This window comes from Beta vulgaris, chromosome 6, assembly GCF_026745355.1.
Source record: "Beta vulgaris subsp. vulgaris cultivar EL10 chromosome 6, EL10.2, whole genome shotgun sequence".
NCBI lineage: Eukaryota > Viridiplantae > Streptophyta > Magnoliopsida > Caryophyllales > Amaranthaceae > Beta > Beta vulgaris.
Window position 1 is genome coordinate 19,288,970 of NC_079207.1, and position 25,331 is coordinate 19,314,300.

The 25,331-nt window shown below is 37.8% G+C and overlaps 2 protein-coding genes across 5 annotated transcripts; one reads left to right on the forward strand and one right to left on the reverse strand.

Annotated features, from left to right (window-relative positions):
* Positions 1-11,287: 11,287 nt before the first annotated feature.
* On the reverse strand, positions 11,288-12,043 carry LOC104903294 (uncharacterized). Its single transcript, XM_010691311.3, has one exon. The coding sequence runs from the start codon at positions 12,041-12,043 to the stop codon at positions 11,288-11,290; it is 756 nt and encodes a 251-aa protein (XP_010689613.3).
* Positions 12,044-14,284: 2,241 nt separating this feature from the next.
* On the forward strand, positions 14,285-21,034 carry LOC104896102 (pentatricopeptide repeat-containing protein At4g39620, chloroplastic). 4 transcript variants are annotated; one of them, XM_048645744.2, is made up of 5 exons: positions 14,285-14,773; positions 15,258-16,480; positions 19,221-19,536; positions 20,442-20,526; positions 20,595-21,034. In XM_048645744.2, exons 1-2 carry the CDS (start codon positions 14,408-14,410, stop codon positions 16,356-16,358), a joined length of 1,467 nt encoding a protein of 488 aa, XP_048501701.1. In that variant the 5' UTR covers positions 14,285-14,407; the 3' UTR covers positions 16,359-16,480; positions 19,221-19,536; positions 20,442-20,526; positions 20,595-21,034. The 4 variants fall into 4 exon arrangements, with proteins under 4 accessions (XP_048501701.1, XP_010681107.2, XP_019105797.2 ...); XM_010682805.4 differs by having other exon boundaries at positions 20,694-21,034; XM_019250252.3 differs by lacking the exon at positions 19,221-19,536.
* Positions 21,035-25,331: the final 4,297 nt, after the last annotated feature.

A 25,331-nucleotide genomic window follows, 5' to 3' on the forward strand; every position in this document is an offset into this window, starting at 1 on the left:
TATAACTCCTTGACCAGAAGTCTCCTCGGGGCGTGCCACCTATCGTTGGAAAGCTCTTCAAGTATAGTTTTCAAATGTGCTGGAATTAGTCGATTTTAATAATCATATCAGAAGTTATGATCAGAAGAGTAGACGTGACTCTTTTTCACATTTCTTCCAATGATTTTCCGCTTCGTTTTTGCTCAAACTTGTACTATGACATATCCATACGATCCTTATTCATTGTAAATTCTTTGCAAGTGCTCATAATCCTCAAGTTTAGCTAATCATACTCCAAATACGTCCTCAATGCCTGAAATTCATCAAAAACAAGAAAACATACCAAATAGGAGTAGAAAAACATAACTTAAGAATATAATGCAATAATGAACCTAAATGTGAAACTAAATGCTCTAAATTCAACCTAAATGCACCTAAAAACTATATATAAAAATGACTTATCATTGCACAAACAATAGAAACGTACTCCGAAGTGCTTTTGTTTATATCGATATCGATCTCCAGTAAGATCAACATCAATGAAACCCCATATTTCACTCTTTTCTCCCAAAAGTAAAGCCCCACCCTTCAAGTATCTAAGTAACCACTTCACAGCTTCTTAATATTTCAACCCAAGATCAGAAACATATCTACTCACGACTTCCATTGCAAAAACCAATGTCAGGCCCTATAAAAACCATACCATACTACCAACTGCAGAAGCCACATAATGAACAATGGCGATCTGCTCCTTCTACTCACTTGTTATAGGTGAATCCTCCCCTGTCAATTTGATGTCGCTTGGAAGTGGAGAATTTCTAGGCTTAGCATCCTCCACATTAAAGCTATTAAGCACCTTCAAGGCATATGCTTCGTGAGATAACTTCAACATTCTCATTGAACTATATATCCTTGAAAATCCTCATGCCCAATATCTATGTAGTTGCACCAGATCCTTCATATCGTTTTTTTTTTTTGAAAATTTCTCTTTTACACCATTAAAAATCTCCACAGTACACTTCTATCAGTAATCAGCATATCATCAATACTACGATAAATTGAAGAAACAATAGCTGCTTCAGCGGCTGCAATGGCTATAACAAAAATTGAGAAAATATTTCCTTTTAATTGTTGAATACCAAAAAAAATCAGAAAATGTTACAAAATTTAGATTATATTCTATAATTTCGCACGTGAGGGGTTATTTCTTGGTTTCGTCCAGTCATTAACAATATCTTTATGGGGGTAAAGAAAGAGTGAAAAGGATTAATCAAAAATTTTCTTTATCAACCTTATTAACAATGAATAATAAGGAAAGAGCTTATTTTTTTTCGAATAAACCACAGAAGTAAGTAAACATAATCATTTCCATACATTTGAAAATAGCAACAATGATTACTATCATCTCTTAGTCTCATACAAACCCGCTGCCACTCATGAAATTGTTAAACTTTATGTACCACTGTGTTTGAGCTTGCTTCAAGCCTTCTCTTAAGTTTGCACACTAAGTTCTCCTTTTCTGGAACTATAAACCCATCCGCTCCCTTCATGTAGATTCACGGTCTTTACATCCATCTGTTTCAGGAACAAGTTCTCTGAAGCAACAATAGCCAATAAAAATGTTCATAGTAATAATTTTAATAAATAGAGCAATGATCTCATTGTAGTCAATACTTTCTTGTTGTAAAAACCCCTTCCTCACCAATCTCTCCTTGTACATAATACTCCTATTAGACTCCTCAAATCTGAAGACTCATTTGTTCTAAGTGCTCTTTTTCCTACACATAACTCAGACAACACCCATATGTGATTCTTTTCCAGCATATGCATCTCATTTTCCATGGCTAACTCCCACCTAGATTAATAAGTCGAATTACAGGTTCTTTATAGGGTTTCGGTTCACCTATGCATCAGTTAGTAACAAATAATACATGTAAGGTGAATATCGAATAGGTGCTTTGATCAAACATGAAGACTTCTCCAAGTCAATATGCGAGACTATTCTCCTTGAACTAGATCTGGAGCATGTAATTGGTTTGCTAGGAACAATATCACCATCTGACTCACCAACTATTGGGAAATCTGACTCTCCCAAATCTGACCATCTAGGAGTATGAACACATCATCATGTTGTTCAACCTGTTCTGGAATATGAATATCTTCATTAAAACTTCCCTTAACTCCACAACCTCCTCCTTATCAACTCTGATCCCACTAGTTCATGTGCATAGCTTTGGCCTTAATCTAATTTGTTAGTGTTAGCAAAGTTACTTGATTAACTTATTGGGTTAATAGAAGATTAAATTTAATAGTTTCAATCAAACTACTTAGTTTAACTCTTTTAATCGTGTTAATCTTATTCTTACGATAAAGTTATGCTATACTCGATCAATATTTTTAGTATAGGAAATGGTTATAAATGATTTATGTTAAATAATATTCATTACTCGATGTCGATGGCATTTAAAACAAGATGTTTTAAGTATTTCAAATCAAAGGGATTCAAAATGGATTGACTCAATACCAAATCTTCTCAATTAGTTTTGTTTGAGTATTTGCAATCATAGGTTATATTATGATGTTATGGAGTTATAAAATTAGAGGTGATATACGCAAGAATCATTTGGTTGTTTAGTGGGTGATTTCTGATTATGGGTCATGTTGTTATAACTTTGAGGAGGTCATGTATGACGATTCTGGGAGGCTAAGTTATGACGATACTTAAGGAGTAAGAAAAGGAATAGCGTACGAGGTAACCTTCATGTCTAGCATCTATACATGCTTGTATATGTTACGTGTAACCTTCATGTCTAGCATATATTCATTCTCGTATCTGTTACGTGTAACCTTTCATGTCTAGCAATTATGCATGCTCGTATATGTTATGTGCAATGATGTGTTCGAATGTGTGGATATGACTTTGTAATGATATGACTATGTGATGCTATGACTCGATGAATGCTCATGAATGTTATGAATAGTCATGTTTATAAAGTATGGTTATATGAATTATGGATCTATTATGATTTATGGGTGTTGTTCGGAAATATGAATACATGCAAGTTTGTAAAAGTGGATGGTTCTGCTAGCTAGGCATTATGAACTGAACTGGAAAATGGGCAAGTTACAGGTGGAAGAATTATGTTACGATATACAAATGAACATGGACCAAAATGGTCATATGATAATGTTAATGCTATTCCCAAAGCCTGCACTTGCCAATGAACTACGGTCACGCAAATGTTCTTTGTCAGCAGACTATTCAACAATGACGTTTTCTGATAGTATTTCCGAACAATTTCCAATGTAATGTGATGTATGTCTCTGCATGAAAATGTTTACGAACTAAAACCGTTCTTACAGCTGGAGTGAAGTTACTGAGTTTTCAACTCATTTTAGGTTATTTTTAGTGTTTTCTCTTTTCTCTATTTTATGAAATCATTCAGGTATTATGAAGATAGCTCAGGATCAGTTATGTCAAGGATGCTCCGCAAAGGTTGAGTTGAAGCGACTCTGTATATATCTGGGTTATCTAGAATACTCTATATTTATGGGTAGTAATATTGCTTAAAGATGATCATTTGTATGACTAAGAGGTCATTTTAGGCTATTATTTTATTAGTGGGCCATAACCCACAGGCTTACATTATGCTTCGGCCGACGATTAAGGTTATGTAATTTGTTGGGGCGTTACACTTGCTTACGCCACTGTTTCCGTTTTCGTCGATGATGCCGCCTATCGTCGCCTTGTTGGTCAGCTTATATACTTAGCCCCCATATGACCTGATTTAGCCTATTTCGTGCATGTTTTGACTCAATTAATCCATTAGCCTCGTATGGAGCATTGAGAGGCGGTTTTGCATGTTGTCCGCGATCTGAAAGGTACTCCAGTCCAGGGTATTTTTTAGAGCAGACAAATGACTTTCTTTATAGGGTTTGTGTATCTTTGGTTGGGAGGCTTGCCCTATTATTCACCGCTCTTTATCAGATTTGATTGTGCTCTTCGGTCATTCTCCTATCTCATGGAAGACTAAGAAACAACATACAATTTCTCATTCTTCTCCTGAAGCTGAGTATCATTAGATGGCTTCTATTATATGCGAGTTATAGAGGTTAAATGGTCTTTTATTGAGTTTGGGCATCAATTATCCAAATGCTATTTCATTGTTCTCTGATAGCCAACCGACTCGTTTTCATCCCGCCAATAATCTCGTTTTTCAAGAGCAAAATACATTGAGCTAGGTAGGTTGTCATTTTGTGCGTAATGCTATTACTGACGGTCTTATTGCCCCTTTCCGATGTGTCCACAAAAGCTCAGTTAGCATATATTTTTACTAAGGCTCTTGGCAAGTCTCAGTTTAATTTTCTCTTGTCCATGTTGGGCATTTTCGGTTCTTCTCATGCTTTAACTTGAGGGGATATTAAGAAATAATGTGATTGTGGGTAGTTTCTTAAAGTTAAGGTTCTACTTATGTTAGTTCTCTTCTATCATTTATATTGGTTGTCATTAATGTAAAAGGCAGCACAAGATTCATCCTAATTATATTCTTTTGACGTTTGATAAGGAAGTCAAATGTTGCAACCTCGTGCGTTTGCTTTTGCATTCCGCTTTATATATTAGTATAAAATAGATGATATTAAATTATCTTCACTAGTAATGGTGGTTAGACAAGGTGATCTTTCTTTGTGTACAAGGAGTAATTACAATAGGGTGTAGACGAGATGTAATCGTGTAACTACACCTACATAATTTAACCAAATAAATTAGTTAACCATTGTAATGTAGCTCAAATCAAAAACCAAAAATGGCATGTAACAATAATTTGCAATGTGATTATGTTAACATTTTGGTTTCAAAAAGAATATAAAGAACAAGATTATATGTTAAACTTGAAAAGTAAGTATACAAAAACTTGCACAAATTTAGTAAAAATGACATCTAGTTTTTTGTAAATTTTATTATAAATTCGGGTGTACTGTAAGCATTTGCTCATTTCTCACTTGAAATAATCCAAAATGAACAAAATATACTAAAAAGGAGAGTACAAAGAAATAAGCAAATGAGTTAAAATTAGTCTTGGGTGTACCATGCACATGGTACACCGAGGTATATGATGAAACATGATACACTTGGATGTATGATGAATGAACTGAATAATTTGTATCAATTTTGGTACATCATTTTATATTGTCATTTAGTTTAAGAATCCTCGTGCATTCCTAAAGTTTGTTATACACCAAGTAAATTTGGTGTTTTTCACATTCACTTAAATTATATAGTTTTACAAGATATCACTTGTTTGTTGACAAGATTTATAATTTTGTATCTCACTATCTTGTAATTGTGAATAAAAACCACTAGGAACATTTGAGGATGATATTCATTTACCTTCCCTTCACTCTCAAGTAGCCTTCCTTGTATATGCCAGATTAATATATGAGAGGTTTGGTTCTGTAAAATAATTCCCTATAGCAATCATTTTTTTTAAAAAAACTCCCATACCAATTATAACGTTTAGTATTTGGTGATAATTAGCGCGCACATTACATAGGGTTTTACTTTAAATAACTCTAAACTAATTTCTAGAAAATATTATTTTCCTTAAAGTTTCATTTCCTAACAAGTGGTCAAAGTTGTTTGGTATTATCATGGAAAATTCTACTTACTTGAGGGGACTTGGTAAGTAGCATATTCATTCTTTGGGAAGTACAACTTCCTAGACAACTTCAACTTATATTACTTTCTAAGACACTCTACTTGCTGATGAATTTTTATGTCAACCAAACAATCCCTTAGTTGTTCCATTTCTCGTTTACACGTTTGTCAACGCATAACTTAGGGCTTTACTATATCTAATTGCACATGAGTACAAAAAATTATAAAATTTTGATATATAACAAGATCCCACTTGACTACGTTTTTCCTTTTAAAAAAAGAACTAAATACGGTCAAACGACATTAGATGAATAAAGTCAAAAGTCAATATGAAACGGTTTTTTCACTAGGTACCCCTGAGATTTCAAAAATATGAACTAGGTGTCCTTGAAGTTTTAAAAATACACAAGGTGTTCCTCATGTTTTGAAAAATACATGACTTGATCCTACCGTCAAATTTTTCGTAAATTATCATATATTAAAAAAAATTGAAATTAACCTAATTAATCAAATAACCTCTAGTTAACTTATTTAATGCTAATTAAATCCTTATTAACTCTAGTTAAAGTCTAACTAACAGTAGTTAATTAAATCCCCACACTACCTCACCCCTTTAATCCGCTTGGTGGCATCTATTTTAACTGAAAAGTAGTTTTAAAGTTTGAACGTCAAAAGTATCGCTTAATATCACCTTGAAACACCTGCCTAAAAAATCGACGTGTTAGTACTCATTTCGACTGGTTTCTTGAAGTGCCCCATAAGAAGCTTTGGGGCGTCCTTTTTCCAAAAATAAGTCGGTTCGAAGGTCAAAAGTGTCGTGTTGCTGTTTAAGATACCTTAAAGCTCGTGCCCAAAAATTAGTGTATGGTTATCCATTTTGCTTGGCTTCTTGAAATTGGTGTCACTAAAGGGAGCTTGATTTTTTTTAAAGGTTGTTTTGAAGGTCAAAATCAACTAAGAAATACGTGCCCCAAAAAGCGTGATAGGCAGGTGCTACAAACAAGAAAAAAATAAATTTTCAACTGAAAAAATATTAAATTAATTTTTTTCTTTGATAACTAGGTTTAATTTGAGTTAATTAGAATTTAATTCGCATTAATTAGATTAATTAGGGATTATGTTAATTAGGTTGATTTGCCTTAATAAATAGCGTAGTTGACGACCGTTAGTTATTAAAGTTATTGAAATGATTTTTCCAAATCTTAAGAGGATTACCTTTTATATTTTTTATATTGTAAAGATAACCGACAAAGTATTTTCTTAAATTTTAGGGGTATCGGTTGAAAAATCTGTTACATGTATTGTATTATAGAGAGATTTTAAGCAAGATTGGAGAGTAAGCTCTTGTTGTTGTGTTGTTCATTTTCTCCCGCGAAGTGCGGTATATATAGTGCCGGGTGAATAATTCACCCGGTGATACATCAAATCACTGCATAACTGCAGTGTAGTGTCTAATCATGGGCGGCGCCGTTTTATCCGTTCACTGTTTATATAGAATATTACAACACTCCCCCTTGAACGGATCTTAAAACATATATTACGGGGTGACAACTGCCTCATTAAAAACTTTACATTTGAAAAACCGTAATGGGATAAAAACAAATAAAAAGAGTACAGTTGGGCTCTGATATGCCTATATGCTTTTCTGCCTCGTTAAAACCTTGCCAAGAAAAACCCTATGTGATAAAAACTTGGACGAAGGAAAAAGAGTACAGAGCATATGGCTCCCCCTCAATTTAACGTATATCACGAAGGCGACGCAGACCAGTTAGGTGTACAAGCTCTTGGAATTGCTTTGCTGGTAATGCCTTTGTGAGTAGGTCGGCTAAATTGTCGCATGATTGAACTTGTGTGACATTAATTGTTCCTTCCTTCTCCAAATCATGAGTGGAAAAGAATTTAGGATCGATATGCTTTGTTCTGTCACCTTTGATATAGCCTTCTTTAATTTGTGCAATGCAAGCGGTATTATCTTCATGGATTATAGTTGGACCTTCTTGTGTCTCTTTGATACCACTTTCCCTGAGTATATGATGAGTCAAAGATCTCAACCATACACATTCTCTACCAGCTTCATAGTGCGATTAATTCAGCTTGATTTGATGAAGTAGCTGTTAGAGTCTGTTTTGTTGACTTCCAAGAGATTGCTGTATTTCCATAGCTAAAAATATAACCTGTTTGCGAATTTGCCTTGACTGGATCTTAGGTAACCTGCGTCGGCATATCCTACAAGGGTAGGATTTTCGTCTCGTGGATCGAATAATCCCATATCCGTTGTCCCGCGTATATAGCGGAGTAAGTTTTCACTCCACTCCAGTGCCTGTTTGTAGGTTCGGAGCTGTATCTAGCTAATAAATTGACGAGAATGCAATGTCTGGTCTAGTATTGATGGCTAAGTACATTAGGCTCCAATGGCACTTAGGTATGGTACTTCGGGACCGAGTATATCCTCACCTTCTTCCCTAGGCGGAAAGGATCTTCATCAATTTTTAAGCGACGAACAACCATAGGTGAACTCAACGGATGTGATTTGTCCATATAGAACCTTTTTAGCACTTTCTCGGCATAATTGGATTGGTGAACAAGGATTCCATCCTTTAGGTGTTCGATTTGTAATCCAAGACAAAATTTGGTTTTCCAAGTCTTTCATCTCGAATTCCTTCATCATGCATTTAGCGGTTTCTTCAATTTCATCGGGTGTCCCGATGATATTTAAGTCATCAACATATACTGCAATTATAAGAACCACTTTTTCGGTTTGTTTGATGAAGACACATGGACAATTTGGTCATTCTTGTAGCCTCGATTTATGAGGTATTCACTAAGACGGTTGTACCACATCCTTCCAGATTGTTTTAAACCGTAAAGTGATTTTTTCAATTTTATGGAATGTAGCTTCCGAGGTTTTGACCTCAAGGATTCAGGTAGTTCAAGTCCTTCTGGGACTCTCATATGGATATCACTGTCAAGCGACCCATAGAGATATGCTGTCACGACATCCATAAGGCGCATTTGTAGTCCTTTGCATGCAGATAGACTTATAAGGAATCTTAGTGTCGTGGCATCTACCACTGGAGAGTATGTTTCCTCATAGTCAATTCCAGGTCTCTGGGAGAAACCTTGGGCTACAAGTCTGGCCTTGTATCGTACGATTTCATTTTTCTCGTTTTGCTTTCGCACGAAGACCCATTTATATCCAACGGGTTTTATTCCCTTTGGGGTTTGGGCTATAGGGCCAAACACTTCTCGTTTTTTGAGAGATTTCAATTCTACCTGAATGGCCTCTTTCCATTTAGGCCAATCACTCCTTCGTCGACATTCATCCACGGATCTTGGTTCGGTGTCCTCGATATCAGTGGTGATTTCTGTGGCTATTGAATATGCAAATATTTCATCAATCGGGGTTTTTACCCTATTCCATTGCTTTCTAGAATGGACAAAATTTATTGAAATTTCGTGATTGTCGATGCTAGCATTTTCATGCTCCCCCTCAGATGCAGCATCTGATTCTTTGAGTTCATTTTCGGGATTCATGACGTTTTTATCGTTTGAAAATTGTTCCACTTTAGAAGAATCATCAGTTTTCTCATTATTGGTGTCTATTCTTCTAGACTTCCTCGGTTTCAAGTCTTTGGCTCCGAGTGGTCTTCCACGCCTTTTGCGTGTTATAGATTCATTTGCGAGTTGATTTTCCGCTTTTTCTCTTGGAATTTCAACCCGTGCAGGAGCATTTACAGCAGGTATATGTGATTTTATCACTCCTTTTGAATCAGTGAATGCATCTGGCAATTGATTGGCAATGTTTTGCAAGTGTATAATTTTCTGAACTTCCTGCTCACACATATTTGATCTTTGATCAATATATGATAAATTTTTGGCATTCCATGATATTTCATTCCAACATGGGCCTGCTTTATCTCCCCCTAAGGTTGGGAAAATTGTCTCATCAAAGTGACAATCCGCGAACCGAGCGGTGAAAAGATCACCAGTTAACGGTTCTAGATATCTTATGATGGACGTGATTCAAATCCAACATAGATTCCCAACCTTCTTTGTGGGCCCATCTTAGTACGTTGTGGTGGTGCTATTGGAACGTAGACTGCACACCCGAAAATTCGTAGGTGAGCAAGGCTTGGTTCCTTTCCAACCACTAACTGTAGTGGGGATAGATCATGCTTGGCGCTCGGCCTTAGTCTCAGTAAAGCCGCAGCATGTAGTATGGCATGTCCCCATGTAGAAGATGGGAGTTTTGATTTCATGAGTAATGGCCTCGCAACTAATTGTAGTCGCTTTATGAATGCTTCCGCTAGGCCGTTTTGTGTGTAACATGGGCTACAGGATGTTCCACGTCTATCCCAATTGACATACAATAGTCATTAAAAGTGCGGGATGTGAATTCTCCGGCATTATCAAGCCGGATTTTCTTTATGGGATAGTCTGGGAATTGAGCCCTTAGCGCGTAATTTGTGCTAGCAGTTTTGCAAAAGCAACATTCCTTGTTGATAGGAGACTAACGTGAGACCAACGTGTTGATGCGTCTATCAACACCAGAAAGTATCTGAATGGTCCACATGATGGGTGTATTGGCCGCAAATATCTCCTTGGATTCTTTCTAGGAATGCAAGATTTTCACCTTCAAGTTTATTTTTAGAAGGTCTTATGATTAATTTGCCAAGGGAACAAGCCTTACAATTATGCTCATTTGAGTGTGGGCCCGTATGTTTTTCAACGGATGCCCATTTGAGCTTCGGACGATTTTCGTCATCATGCTTGTTCCTGGGTGACCCAAGCGATCATGCCACAGAGTAAATATTGCTTGGTTGTCTTCCTTATGGTGGGACACCAAATTTGTTTCGACTGGACTGATATAAGTAAAATACAGTCCGGAGGAGTATGATGGCATCCTTTCAAGGATTATTTTCTTGCCATCGTCACATTTAGTGAGATACATGTACTCCTTTCCGTTTTCGTTAATGGTTTCCACATGGTAACCATTTGTGCGCAGATCTTTGAAACTCAATAGATTTCTTTGAGTTTTACCTGAATACAATGCGTTGTTTATAGTGACGTGTGTTCCTTTTGGTAACACTATGCATGCCTTTCCTGAGCCCTCAACCATCTTTGCAGTGCCTGCAATGGTGTTGAGGTCGCCTTTTCTTGGCTTGAGGTGAGTGAAGTATGACTTGTTGCTCAGGATGGTATGTGTAGTGGCACTATCAATCAGGCATTGTTGGGCGCCTTTCATTATCTTCGGGAAAACATAAATTTGTCAAAATCTAAAAATTTATTCATAGAAAGAGGTACATTACATGGAATGATAAAAGGGAACGCAAGATACAAGAGACATCAAGTAGCAAGAGTACATGAAGTAAAGTGATAAAACAACATCACAGGTTGATCTAAGGGGGATAAGAGGGCTAGGCATTAGAAATATCTTCCATGAGGTAATCAGCTACATCGAGGTCCGGGAGCGGAGGAGTTTCAGTGACTAAATTTGTTTCGCCACGTCTACCTTGACCCTTAGTAGAGGCCACATATAGATCCACAAGATGTTTGGCTGTGCGGCATTCATTTGCCCAATGCCTTGAATGCCACATTTAAAACATTTTTCTTGTGTTCTTTGTTGGGAGTTTCTTCCTCCGCGTCCTCTATTTAGGCGCCAGTTTTGGCGTCCTCGTCCTCTTCCTCTTCCTCTTCCTCTTCCACTTCCATTGTCATTTCTTTCCCATTACCCTTATTTTTGAACTGGCCATTCCAGTTTGAGTTGCCTCCCCGCTTATTCCAGCGCTTACCACCTCTAGTGGCATTTGTTTCAACTGCTGCTGCGCTGGTACCTGCTGGCCTTTGATTATGAATTGAGAGGAGGATTTGATTGTTCTGTTCTGCAACCAAAAGGATGGCAATTAGGTCGCAGAACTTTTCGCAACGCCTTTCACGATATTGTTCTTGCTGAACAACATTATTGGCATGCATAGTAGAGAGAGTTTTCTCAATCATGGCTCGTTCAGACACAGGTTCTCCGCACAGCTTTAAGCTGTGAGGTGATGCGAAGTACTGCAGAATTGTATCGCGTACTGATGCAAAGTCCTGAAACCTGAGTACTGACCATTCATGTTGGGCCCTTGGAGCGATAATTCTTTGCAAATGCTCAAATCTATCCTTTAGGTTATCCCATAACTCTTTGGGATCTTCCACAAGGATGTATTCAGATTTGAGTTCTTCATGTATATGATGTTTGAGATACACCAATGCTTTCGCTTGCTCCAAAGGGGTAGGGGCACCACCTTCGACAATGGTGTGGTCGAGGCTAAGTGACTTTAGGTAAGCTTTTGCATCCACCCTCCATTCTAGATACCTTTGGCCTGAGGTTTCAAGGATCTCAAAGTCTCGGTTTGCAAGTCTAGCCATTTCTGAGTTCATGTGATGTTTTAAAAGTATTAGTAGAAAATTAATGCATAAATATATAAAGTTCCGAAAGAAAATCACACTGGGATGTAAGCCATAGTGGTCCGAGAATCCTTAACCGTTCAAGAGGTTAAGGGTTCGAAACATGATAATAACATGAAAGGTGAACAATAAATATATATAAAAAGGCTACATTTTTTTTTGTTTAACCAGAATTTGACTATCATGTCTAAAAATAAACCACGTGTGTTAATAGCATATAATAGAAAATTTACATAATTAAGCATTATAATTGCGTTTTACAATATGCAGAAACAGAATTACAATAATTCCTACTAAAACTGTTATAAGTATCATTCCCCAGTAAAACATGACCTTCAACTGTCTGAAAGATTCTAGAAGATCTGGTGTGTCGTTTTGAGGACGGCGGTTTCCGGCATTGTACATGGTGGCCGAAAATAGTGGAGATAAAATTTGTGAAGTTTTATGAGAGAGAGAAATTTATGGGGTAGAAGTGAGTGAGGGAGGCGGACGAGAAAATGAGAAGGGTTAAAATCCCTTTTATAGTGGTGTAAAAACACTATTCACATTTAACAGGTAAGATATATATACTGGTATGTAATACTAACGTGTTTACAAAACAGAAAATAGAGTATTACTATAAGAAATAATAATAATTAGTTTTCCAAAAATAAATAAATTAGCTAACTTATGTTCATGGTCTGAGATATTAGATACTAGTCATACCATTTATTGTCTAAAGAGGCTTTTTATATATGCTTTTAAGTCCAAAAGAAAAATAACAAAAGGCATTAAAAAAAAAGAGAAAGGAACATAACTTTGGATTCCTAATGTACAACTATGAAATCCTACTTTGGGATCCTAACGTGCCACTATGAAATCCCCCTCCCCCCCCTTTTTCTTTTTTTTTTTTTATATAAAAAATACTTAGACTAACCTTGAAAAGGGTGGACATGCATTCAATGAAAATCAGAAGAAAACAAATGGGACATGCATTTAACAGTAGTCAGGAGAAAGCAAAAGCACAAGTCAAGTCAAGGGAAAGAAAAATTTTGAGAGATGCGTATGGTAAAGCAGTAGAATACAAAACTTTAAGTTAGTGTTGGAAATAGGTGAACGCAATTTACAAGGACAAGTCATCAGATTATGACATTATGTGTCATCATATGGGAATTATAACTAGTAGGCTTTTACAATTTATAGAAAAACTGAAGATAGATGTTATAAGTTGTTTCATTTCTGTGCAAGAAAGTCTAGCTATTTCTTTCACCATTTTCTTTCAATGCTTTCTCCCCTCCCCCCCCTTTTTTCACTCTCCAAAAAAAAATACAAGACATAAAAATCAAACAAGAAAAAAATATATCAGGTAGCTCCACCATTATAGCTATTTTCCGGCCAAAAATTCATCCTCTTTGTAGTGTAAGCCGTCCATCCAGGCGGCGGAGTCCGTCCATTTAGGCGGCAAGTTTGACATAATAGCCCGTCCATATAGCCGTCCATATAGGCGGCTTTAAATGCAAGGTCTTTGCCCTCCATGAAGGTGGCGCGACTTGCTTGGCGGCGGCCGAGCCGATACCGCCAGTTAATTACTTTGCCGTCGCTTGTTGCTGACGGAAAGACCCTCATCGTCCATACTCCTTTTATTATTATTATTAGAAGTTTGCCGGATTTCAGTTGGTGGTTCCGGAGGAGGGTTATCATTGAGGTTAGGGACGGTGGTTTGTCGGCGTTCACCGACGTGGCTATTAATGTTAGTATTATGGCGTTGGGGTGTACTACCAACTCCTCGTGCCGGGTTTGTGGTGCAAGGTACACTATTACGTTCTATGATAAAATATATACTACAAAGAGATACATTGTTTAGAATAGTATTGATCCCATTACATTGGTGATCCATATTTTTTTTGAAAAAAAAAATTAGTAGCAATTGAGAAGACTACCTTCTGATAGTAGAGCGAAATCATGCTGATAACGTATTGTATTATAGAGAGATTTTAAGCAAGATTGGAGAGTAAGCTCTTGTTGTTGTGTTGTTTATTTTCTCCCGCGAAGTGCGGTATATATAGTGCCGGGTGAATAATTCACCCGGTGATACATCAAATCACTGCATAACTGCAGTGTAGTGTCTAATTATGGGCGGCGCCGTTTTATCCGTTTACATAGAATATTACAACAATATGGAGCAAATAGTCAATTACCCGAATTGCAGGGGGCAGTCCCAGCGCATCTAGTAAGTGTCTATCCAGTATTCCACTGTTCTGCACTTCCACTCCATCATCCGTCTCCTCTCCCGACTCCCATTCTCTTTCCCTCCAAAACTCCAAATTATCTCACAACTCTTTTCAGATGGTTACAAATGCAGCAACTGGGTTTCTCCAAAACCCTCTTAATCTAAACTTCTCCTTCTCTTCATCATCTTCTTCTTCCCACTCCCAAATCGCTTTCCACCCATTTATAGTACAGAAATCTTACGTCAGATACAAACCCATCATCAAAATTACCTGCATTTCATCCAGACCCAACAAAAGATCTTCTTCTAAAAGCGTGAATTCCGAGGCGCAGGAACTTGTTCGTCTGATTTTGCGGAATTTTTCTGATAAGGAACCCTTGGTTTCCACATTGAACAAATACGTCAAAATTTTGAGGACTGAGCATTGTTTTATGCTCTTTGAAGACCTAGGTAAAAGTGACAAGTGGCTTCAATGTCTTGAGGTTAGAATTTATGGTTTCTTATTCTTTTCTTTTGTGGGTAATTTATTGTTTCTGAGATTTACAAAAACGAAAACTGGATTTTGGTTTCATTATTTATAATGATAAAGAAGAAAGCTTTGTTTCTTATGAAGTATTTATATGCTAATTCCAGTTTGGGGTTTATATTCTGTGAATACTGTTCCTGGTGCAGTTGCTTGATTGTGTTATTGTACAAAAGTTTGATGCTTAAGTGTGATGGATAAATTCTCTGGATATTCTGAAGATGTACTGTTACTTGATTTTGCTCGAATTGATAGTGTTCGGCAACCTTTTTGCAGCTTATTTGTTCCTCAAATTCGAAATACTGACTGCTAGATGATGTTAGAAATAAGGCTTCATCTATCAGGTTCAGGGGATTGGTTCGGGTCCTAGGAGACTTTTTCAGTAATTGTTTATGTACATTCAAGAAGCTTGTTACTGTAAGTGTTTTGCATTAAATTTTCAGGTGTTTAGATGGATGCAGAAACAAAGATGGTATATCGCAGACAACGGTGTGTATTCGAAATTGATTTCAGTAATGGGGAAAAGAGGTCAAACTAGGATGGCAATGTGGCTTTTCTCAGAGATGCGCAATAGTGGGTGTCGGCCTGACACTTCTGTTTACAACGCGCTCATAACTGCACATCTACATTCTCGTGATAAGTCGAAGGGCTTGGAGAAAGCTCTTGGATATCTTGATAAGATGAAGGGCATAGAGCGCTGCAAGCCAAGTATCGTGACATACAATATTCTGTTAAGAGCTTTTGCACAAGCGCGTAATGTTAATCAAGTTAATGCTCTGTTTAAGGATCTTGAAGAGAGCATAGTTTCATCTGATATTTACACATTCAATGGTGTGATGGATGCATATGGAAAAAATGGGATGATCAGGGAAATGGAAGATGTATTGTCACGCATGAAAATCAATCAATGTAAGCCTGATATAATCACTTTTAATCTATTGATTGATGCCTATGGAAAGAGGCAAGAATTTGAGAAGATGGAGCAAGTTTACAAGAGTTTGTTACGTTCTAAGGAAAAGCCAACACTTCCCACATTTAATTCAATGATTGTTAATTATGGGAAGGCACGACTACGGGAGAAAGCCGAGAGTGTTTTCCAGAGTATAACCACTATGGGATATACTCCTAACTATATTACATATGAGAGTGTCATTATGATGTATGGATTATGCGACTCTGTTTCCAGAGCAAGGGAAACATTTGATGGGATCACTGCATCTAAGAAAGAGTTGAAGGTGTCAACATTAAACGCTATGCTAGACGTTTACTGCTTGAGTAGCCTACCAATGGAGGCAGACATGCTCTTGGACAGTGCACAAAATTTAGGTGTTCGCCCAAATTCTTCGACTTATAAACTTCTTTACAAAGCCTACACTAAGGCAAACATGAAAGATCTTCTACAAAAGTTATTGAAGCGCATGGACCAAGATGGTATTGTCCCTAATAAGAGATTTTTCCTGGAGGCCCTGGGAGCATTTGGGTCTTCAACGAACTCTACAAACTCCAAAGAAACAAGTACTCAAAAGGCTACTGCAAAGACGTAATTGCATACTTTGAAACATCAATCATCTATTTACAGGCACCGATGAACTACTTAAATACTGATTTGATTCTCAGAATAAGAGAGTATTCATGCCGACAGTGTCCTTTTCCCTTTAAGCTAGAGGTATGTATACTAATGTTTTTCTGATTCATTATCTTTTACTTCTTTCCATTATAAGGAGTCAAAATAAGCTTGCCTATCAAATGCATGGTTGTTTTAAGTGTGTTGCATCAGTATTTGTAGTCACCATGGAATTATGACTTTCCATCTGTTTCTCTACCTCAATTAAACTAAGCACTGGCTAACCTGTGAAGGGATTTGCTTGGGGGGAAGGGGAGAGATATGCCCTGTCTCTTGTAAACTTGAAGTACGGCCTTGCAAATCGAAGATTTTAAATAGATGTCAAAGTTGTTTGAGGCATTGAGGATAAAGCTCGCCTTTCATCACAAGAGCAGAAGCAATTTGTAATATAAACTAGAGAGAAAATAACAACTTCAGAATATAATGTGGTTTGCGCTCCACTAGGCGTAATCCATTACAGAAATATGCTCTTCTAATATGTGACAAACTGAAATATGCAAGTTCAACTCACAACAATGGCAAGAGTAAAAATTGCACAGCAAGAAGAAAATGGTTAATCACAGGAGGCTGATCGGTTTTGATTAATGGAAAACAAGAGTTTGCAAGATAAGTCAAGGCTTTCGAGCGGCCAAGATCTCTCCCGGGTGTCCCCCCAAGTGACGAGTCATAATGTGCCTCCAACAGCCGTGGAGTAAATACCAAGGATTTAGGGATAACCACCCTTCCTTTGTACACGAACCTCCCCTCTGTAAAGGAGTAATACGCATGAGCGTTTGGAACTTTGGATCCCTATGGAGATCTGCCATCAACTGTTGGAGTCAAGTCCTGCTGAATCTCCTTCTGTAATTCGTTCCAATCTACCTCTTGGGTGCACACAACATTAGCCCCTAGTTCAATTTGTCCCCGAGTTTTGCGAGATAGTGCATCGGCTACTCTTTTTGAGGCCCTCGTGTTTGTATTGAATCTCGAAGTCCAACCCTATCAACTTGCTTACCCATCTTTGATACTGTGAACAACCTCTCTGTGTTGCATAATGAATCGCAAACTTTGGTGACCAGTGCGAACAATAAAGTGTCGCCGAAGGAGGTAGTACCTCCACTTTTAAATGGCTAGGCACATTGCCATCAATTACTTTTCATAGATCGACTTAGCTTGTACGCGGGGGCCTAGCAATTTGCCATAGAAAGCTATGGGGTGTTGATCTTGCATTAGCACCGCTCCTACCCCATAACCTGATCAGTTTTTCCGGTATAAATGGAAGTTTGAAATTAGGCAAGACCAAGACTGGGGTGTTTATCAAGGCTGCCTTCCGTGCTTGAAATGCCTTGTTGGCTTCTTCTGAAACAATCTCTCTAGTAGTGAGAGGTTATGCGATTTGAGCATAGTGGGCTACAAATTTTCGGTAGTATCCCGTCAAACCTAGGAACCCCCTTAACTCCCTCAAATTCTTTGGAGGTGCGCAGTCCACCATGGCTCAAAATTTCTCAAAACCTGCCACTACCCCATCTCCAGAGACTTTGTGACCCAAGTAAGCCACCTCCGGTAGCCCGATTTCGCACTTCATTAAGTTTGCAAGCAGCTGATTTTCTTCAAGAGTTCGCAGCACCATAGCTAAGTGGATTTCATGCTCCTCATTGGCACTATATACCAGAATATCATAAAAAAACACAAGTCAAATTTGCGAAGGGAGGTACGAAATACCTCATTCATAAGCGATTGAAATGTTGCCGGAGCATCCGTCAATCCGAAGGGCATGACTAAGAATTCGTAATGCCCTTCGTGGGTGCGGAATGCGGTCTTGTGGGAATACTCGGGTTTGAGCAAAATATTGATGATACCCCGATTTCAGGTCTAATTTGGCAAACACCTTAGACTCGTGAAGCTCATCAAGAGTTTACAAGATAAGTCAAAGCTTTCGAGAGGCCAAGATCTCTCCCAATTACACTAAGCAATCACTCAGTTTCTGGATACCTTAACCTTAACCTTTCCTTTCTCTTCTTATTTATATCTAGCTACAGCTTCCTTTTTACTCCTCCTACAGGACACCTGACCATACAGCTCACCTAAATCTGTGAATTAAGAATATCCTCTGACATTCCCTGATTATCCTGTCCTTACCGCCAATATTGCAGGTGACCGTTGCTCCCCATGTCCTCTTTCTTGCCACGTCTGTGATAAGTCACCAAAATGGGTGGGCGAGGTGGATTTGTTGCATAATATTAACAAGGAAGAAACTGAGAGAGATATATGCCCTATGAAATCCACAGTTTGTGAGCTGAGAAACAAGAAATTTGTATGTCCCAGAATACACACTCTTAATTTCACTCTTTTACGGCCCATTTGGTAGGTTGTAGTCAATGTTGGTGGTAATGTTAATGAATGTATGGTGTGTGAAAAAATCTTATCCCACTATCCATAGTAAGTATTTTTATTGTATTCTCCGATTCATCCATCTCTTCAAAAGGTATCATTACTTGTGGTTTTGAGTGGTAATGAAGTTTCTTTACCGTTGATGTTCTACTATTTGATGATTTTGATTGGAAAAGAAATCCAAATTTCTGGCTTAGTGAGTGACTTACAAGTCAGAGGTGTACATCATAGCTACAGTACTCTCGCTCAGCAAAAAAGTATAGGGCAAGAATACTTGTTCAGGTGTTAAATTTATCCAATTTAGCAAAAAAAGTTTGTACATTCCACATGGCTAGTTGAGGTAAATTGGAGTCTGATTAACATAACGTTGCAGTTGGCATTTCTTGAGCTTTCATTTTGGCATTCTTTGCAGGTGCTTGTTTCTTGGACTTAGGCTGACATTTCTTCTTGGTGCAACTTGTGTTCTATGTGTGTGGGTCGGCTGGGGGGAAGGGTGATTGCTTGATAAAATTACTTTGAGAATCAGCGACTCAGTCAGAAGTAACAAAGCTTGGCCATACTTTTCCCGCGTGGTAGTTTTTGGGAATCAAAGATGCAAACTTGATATCTTTATGGCCATATCCAGAATCCAAACCCTGTATGGCGTACGCTATACCAGTGGGGCAATGAATGCGAAACTCCTTGCTTGTGTGGTATAGAATATCAACTCTGAACTGAGATTCTCGAAGGTACACTTATGATAGGAAACCATCTAGAAATGGTTAGATTTTGAGAGGAATGACATGCTGTTCTGGATATTGCTGACATGAATTGTGCTAATTTGCATTCAACTGTCTACTTTTGTTGCAATATCGAAGGTTTTTTTCTTTGTTATGCTGATATATGGCTTATAACCTGTCTAGATTTAGGGGTGGAATGAGCCTAGGTGGCTCGCAAACTATTCGAGTTTGGCTCAGAATTTTCCATAGCCGAGCATAGCAAAGTTTGATTTCAAAAAAATTGAGCAGGCTCGAAGTATGTATAGCTATATTATTTTTCATATTATAGAAATTAAATAAAAACTTAAACTTAAATTATGCAAAATGCTTGTGAAAAACTCAAAGTAGTGTAAACCTATTTATAGAATATATGATAATTTTTTAACTAAAGTTGAGTTTTAAGGTAAATTAAACTAGAATATTTAAGCTCGAAAAAGCTCGGGACTCGGCTCGAGTTCGAGTAAAAGTATTACAAGCCGAGCAACCCCTCCCCAATCTTAGTTCGGCTTGTTAACACCTTTCCTCAAGTTTCTATCTAAAAATGTATTTCTTCAACGCAGAGCTATTATATGACGTATAATTTTTTTTTGTTTGCTAACTTTCCAAGGGATCGTCTAGATTGAGGGGAGTAGGAGGCGAAAGATTGATGGTGTCTACTAAATCGCCTTGCTTTACCCTAGGTCAAATTAGAGGGGTGTTCGGCTGTTGGTGTGTGGGTTCAAGCTCTTTTTGGGCTTCACATTTGGTTCAAATTACATTTACATCTCTACTATTGTTAACAAAAATTTATCATGTTGTGTAAAGTTGTAAACTTAGAGGAACTCACATGGCATACTTTCACTCTTTACTGAGTAATGTATATGGCAAATCTGCAGGATCTCAGCATGGTACCAGTCAGCTGTTGTGGATTATAATTAAGCTTGGTTAGATTTCAAATTCCCTTTCAAACCTTTGATGCAGGTCAGTTATACAACTCTACTGGTGCATAAATTTCTGTATCCCTATTGAAGTTCCCATGTCACTTGTAGGCTGTAACCAGCCCCTTGACTTGTTTGGTGTTTCTGCACGATGGACGTATGTGGTATCTACAATGAAGTTTGAATAATGTCCTGTTTGTTATACTGCAGGAGAAATGAACGATTTTGTTTTTAGTGAAGTGGCTGGAGTGTGAAAATTTGAAATTTTTCTGGAGGGAGGTGTATTTTTGAAGAATGAGGAAGATCAGGACGAGCAGAAAGAAGGAAAAGCCAGTTCTAGAGCTAGAGGTAGAGAAAAAAATGCACCCAGTTTTAGAAGGTGTTAGAAGTTAAGACTTGTGGAGTTCATGTGAACTGATCTTTTGACATTTCAAGTTCTATCCATGTAGTATAGGTTTCTGTATTTAGCCGCTCATAATGTGATAGAACTTGAACAGTTGCATTTATTTTACGAGAAAGGTAACAATACATTGTAGATAAGTTGTTTCTGACTTTAAACTTTGAAGTATGACTAGAACTTTCGCATCTATGTAGTTAGTCTAATGTGCTGCGGTAATCGTTTCTCATGAATCATGAATATTCACGTGTGCAATGTAATATCATTGCAAGTACTAAGTAGGTCATTTGTAATTTTATTTCTGTTAGTATTTTAAAACAGAGTACAAAGAGAAAGATATAGTGGTTTTTGACCAAAGTTTCGTCGAATTACTCATCTACAGAAGTTTGGTGAATTTGCACTAAAGTAACAAAAGGAGCGTTTTTTTTTTTTTTTTTATCTTAGGTTCCCACTTCCCACTCCCAAGGTCCAAAGTAATTTATTTTATATCTATTGCCAAAAAGTGGCATTAAACCATAAATTATAGAGATCTTGAAATTTGATACTTGAAAAGATACTTCATAGTTTATATATTTTCCAGCAAGTGAGACCCAACCTTAATAACCAACCAACTACCAATAACCCGGTCCACCACTTCACCACTAACTATTGTGCACATAACTCCGGACCTCACCACAAAACAATAAACTATAAGAACCATAACCACCAATAGTCAATCATGTTATGCTACACACCATCTCTTAAAAAGAATTCATACTCCATCCCATAATATAAGTTTCGATAAAATTAAGGCATATGGAGTCTAGTTTAGATAAAATACATAGATTCAATTGTATAGTGAAGGACATAAATTTGCTTTAATAATAATAAAAAAAGAAAAACAACTGCTGAATTAGTGAGTTGAGCGGAAATGATTATGGAGAAGCTCGATGGTTTTGTGCGGTAGATGCATCCCACTACAGCTTTTGACAAACCAACTTATGGCAAATCCATCATTAACATTATCAACCAATGAAATCACTTTTTATTTCTATCAACCAATAAGATTACACAAAAAAAACTCACACAGATTACAAATTTTTACAGCAAATCCAGTGGCTGTAAACAAATCACACAAATTTCCCTCCCAAAAAATTTTTGGGGCAAAGGATTCTAGGAGATCAGTACAAAAACAAGAGACTTTATCTTCCTTTCTTCATATCTTCATCACAATTACACGAACAAACTTTTGAAAATAATAATTTCAAAGCATCATCCTCTGCTCCTTCATGGCTTCAGAGTGGAACTTGAATGAAGCTCGGTCTCCAAGTGACTATGAGGAGAGCGACACTAATATTGCGCCAGAATTGGAGTGTGGGGATATGGTGCATTTGGGCTTCCACGTGGACATTAATGAGGCACCACCAGTATCACCAGGACACAATGAAGAAGAAGTTGCAACACCTCATTAGAAGCTGAGGAACATGCTCAGCAGTGATAACAAGTTACACTCAACAGAGCAGAAGAAGAGAACTTAGCTAAAAATTAACAATTTCTTTCCACAAAAGTTTAAAAGGTTTTCTCTCCATGGGTAGTGTACGGTAGCTTATGGGTTAAGCTAACTACTCAATCACCACCAATGGGTCGCCGGAAAAAACCACAAACACCGCAACAGTCAGTAGAACAAGGGAAGAATGCTAAAGGTACTGCAAACCAAAGCAATCAGGGGCAATCTAATGGAACAGTAACTAGGGTTTCTGGACATTCTGTAGCTACGAAGTCGATGGAAGAAACAATCGAAGCAATGAAGAGTGTGTTTCAGACACATAGTGAGACTTCATTTGTTACTCCTCAGGGTACAAATGTAAGTAAGGAGAAGCATATTTCTGGTATACAGGAGGAGATTCTTAGCTCAGACAAGCAATGGAAAGAACAGGGGAAGCAAGGTGAAGGAGGAGTAGTGAGAAACTTGGAGCTTACTGGACCAGTTAAATGGTCTACTGTGGCTGCTGACAAAACCCTTACAGCCAAAGGTACCTCACTGAAGTTCGTTCCTCCTATGATGAAAGAAGGAAAAAGGTATGCTCAGCTTGACAAAACTGAAGTTGAATCTTTGACTGAGGTGTGGGCTACTGCTGTAATACTCTATGTTGTTGGCCAAACACCCTCTATTGGGGATGTTACTTGGTTCATTGAGCAAGCATGGAATAATGTAGCTAAACCTACTGTGTTTCTTCATGAAAAGGGTTATTTTCTGGTCAAATTTGCTAGCATAGAGGATAGGAATGAGATCCTATATTCTGGCCCTCATATGCTTAATAGTAGACCTATGATTATCAAGGCGTGGTCCCCTAGTTTTGATTTTCAAGCTGAAGTGCTTAGAGTGATTCCATTGTGGATAAGATTATATAATTTGCCTTTGAATTGCTGGGGGCCTGAATCACTCAGCAGGATAGGTAGTATGATTGGAGTGCCCTTATTTGCTGATGAATGTACCTCTAAACAATAGAGAGTTACATTTGCAAGATTAGTTGTTGAAGTTGATGTCACTAAGGAGCTACCTAAAACTATTAATATTGAAGATATTAATGGTACTATTACTGAACAGAAGGTTCACTTTGAATGGGCTCCACCCTATTGCTCTAAATGTCATGCTATAAGGCACAATTGTCCTAAGAAGGCCCCTCTCAGGGCCAAGGAGCAAGAAGTGAAGCAGAAGTGGGTTCCTAAGGTAACTCATCAAGGGGACTTACCAACTCACAAACCCACTGAGCCAACACAACCAGTTACAGTTGAGGGTGTGTCTTTGAAGGAGGGAGAAGCTACTAGTAGAGAAGTTGAGGGAAAAGCTACTAGTAGAGAAGCTGAGGTTATCTCTAACACAGTTCTATCACACTCAGAGGAAATCCAACAAGAAAAAGCTCCTCCTCCGGTGTGGAACATAGTGACTAGAGGACAGAAGGGGAAGGATGTTGAAGTAGGAGGGCCTGATATTATCACTCATTTGGTGGATGAAGCAGGGACAAGCACATTTACCATATCTCCTTGTTGATGAAGCTGTGCACTTGGAACATCAGGGGATTAAATAATCCTTGTAAAATAGTAGAAGTAAAGAAGTTTATTGCTTATAATAACTTAAATGGTTTTGCTTTACTGGAGACCAGAGTAAAAATGCATAATAGTATCAAAATTAAAAAGAAGTTTGGGAATAAGTTGGTATGGGATGATAACTATGATCACTCTGATAGGGGTAGGATTTGGCTTGCTTGGGATCCTGCAAAATTGGGAACCACTATATATAACAAATCCTCCCAATTTCTTCATGGCCTAATTGTGGACAAGAGTGATGGGACGCAGAATTGGCTCACTATGGTTTATGGCTTGCATACTGTGGAGACTAGAAAGCCTTTATGGCAAGATTTGATGGCTATTAATGACACAATGAATAGCCCATGGTGTGTTATGGGTGATTTTAATGTTGTTGCCTAAATGGATGATAGACTCAATGGAGCTAATGTTAGTACATCAGAAACTCAAGACTTTGTCCACTTGTTAAACAACTCTGATTTAGGGGAATGCAGGGCTGTGGGTCACTTCTACACTTGGTCTAATAAAAGCCTTGGTGAGGCTAGGACATGCAGTAAAATTGACAGGTGCCTTGTTAATTCTCTCTAGCTATCTCAATATAGTAGTGCTGTGGTTGAGGTTATGAATCCAGGTATATCTGATCACTCTCCTCTTGTGCTTAAATATGCTGCTGAAGGTCAGAATCAAGGCAGGCCTTTTAAATTCTTCAACTATATGGCTGAACATGTGGAGTTTCTCCCTATTTTAGAAAGTAACTGGGGAAGCTATAGTGGTGATAATATGATGTAGAGTATATGGAGGAGGCTTAAGGAAGTTAAGCTCCACCTTAAGAGATCGCATAAAAGGGATTTTGCTCACTTAACTGGCCAAATTGAATAGGCTAGACAAGAGCTTAATGATACCCAAAATGCTTTAAAGCTCAAGCCAACTGATGACTAGCTTACCTTTTTAGAGCAAACACACTATATTGCTCTTCAGAAGCTCCTTTCTATTGAAGAGTCTGCATTTAGGCAGAAATCTAGAATTCTCTGGCTGCAGCAAGGAGATGCTAATACTCATGTGTTCTTTCAAGCTATGAAGGAAAGGCACAATAAAAATAGCATTGGTATTCTTTATGATTCTCAGGGAAGACAACTTGTTAAATCATGTGACATTCAGGAAGAAGTTATTGGGTTCTAGCTATCAGCAACTCCTTGGTTCTTCCAATCATTCTCTGCCCCTGATTGATGTTCATCTGGTGAGAAGTGGAATGCAGGTTTCTCAAAATTCTGCACAACGAATTAATCAGAGATGTTACTCCAAAAGAGATTGATGAAGCTCTGAGCTCTATTGATGATAACAAAGCTCCCGGCATTGATGGATTCAATAGTTTCTTCTTCAAAAAA

Bases quoted from the DNA above. Each gene is read 5' to 3' on its own strand.
- LOC104903294 (XM_010691311.3), bottom strand. From the start codon at position 12,043: ATGGCTAGACTTGCAAACCGAGACTTTGAGATCCTTGAAACCTCAGGC.
- LOC104896102 (XM_048645744.2), top strand. From the start codon at position 14,408: ATGGTTACAAATGCAGCAACTGGGTTTCTCCAAAACCCTCTTAATCTA. The intron at 14,774-15,257 runs GTTAGAATTTAT...TTAAATTTTCAG, and splicing joins AGTGGCTTCAATGTCTTGAG to GTGTTTAGATGGATGCAGAA.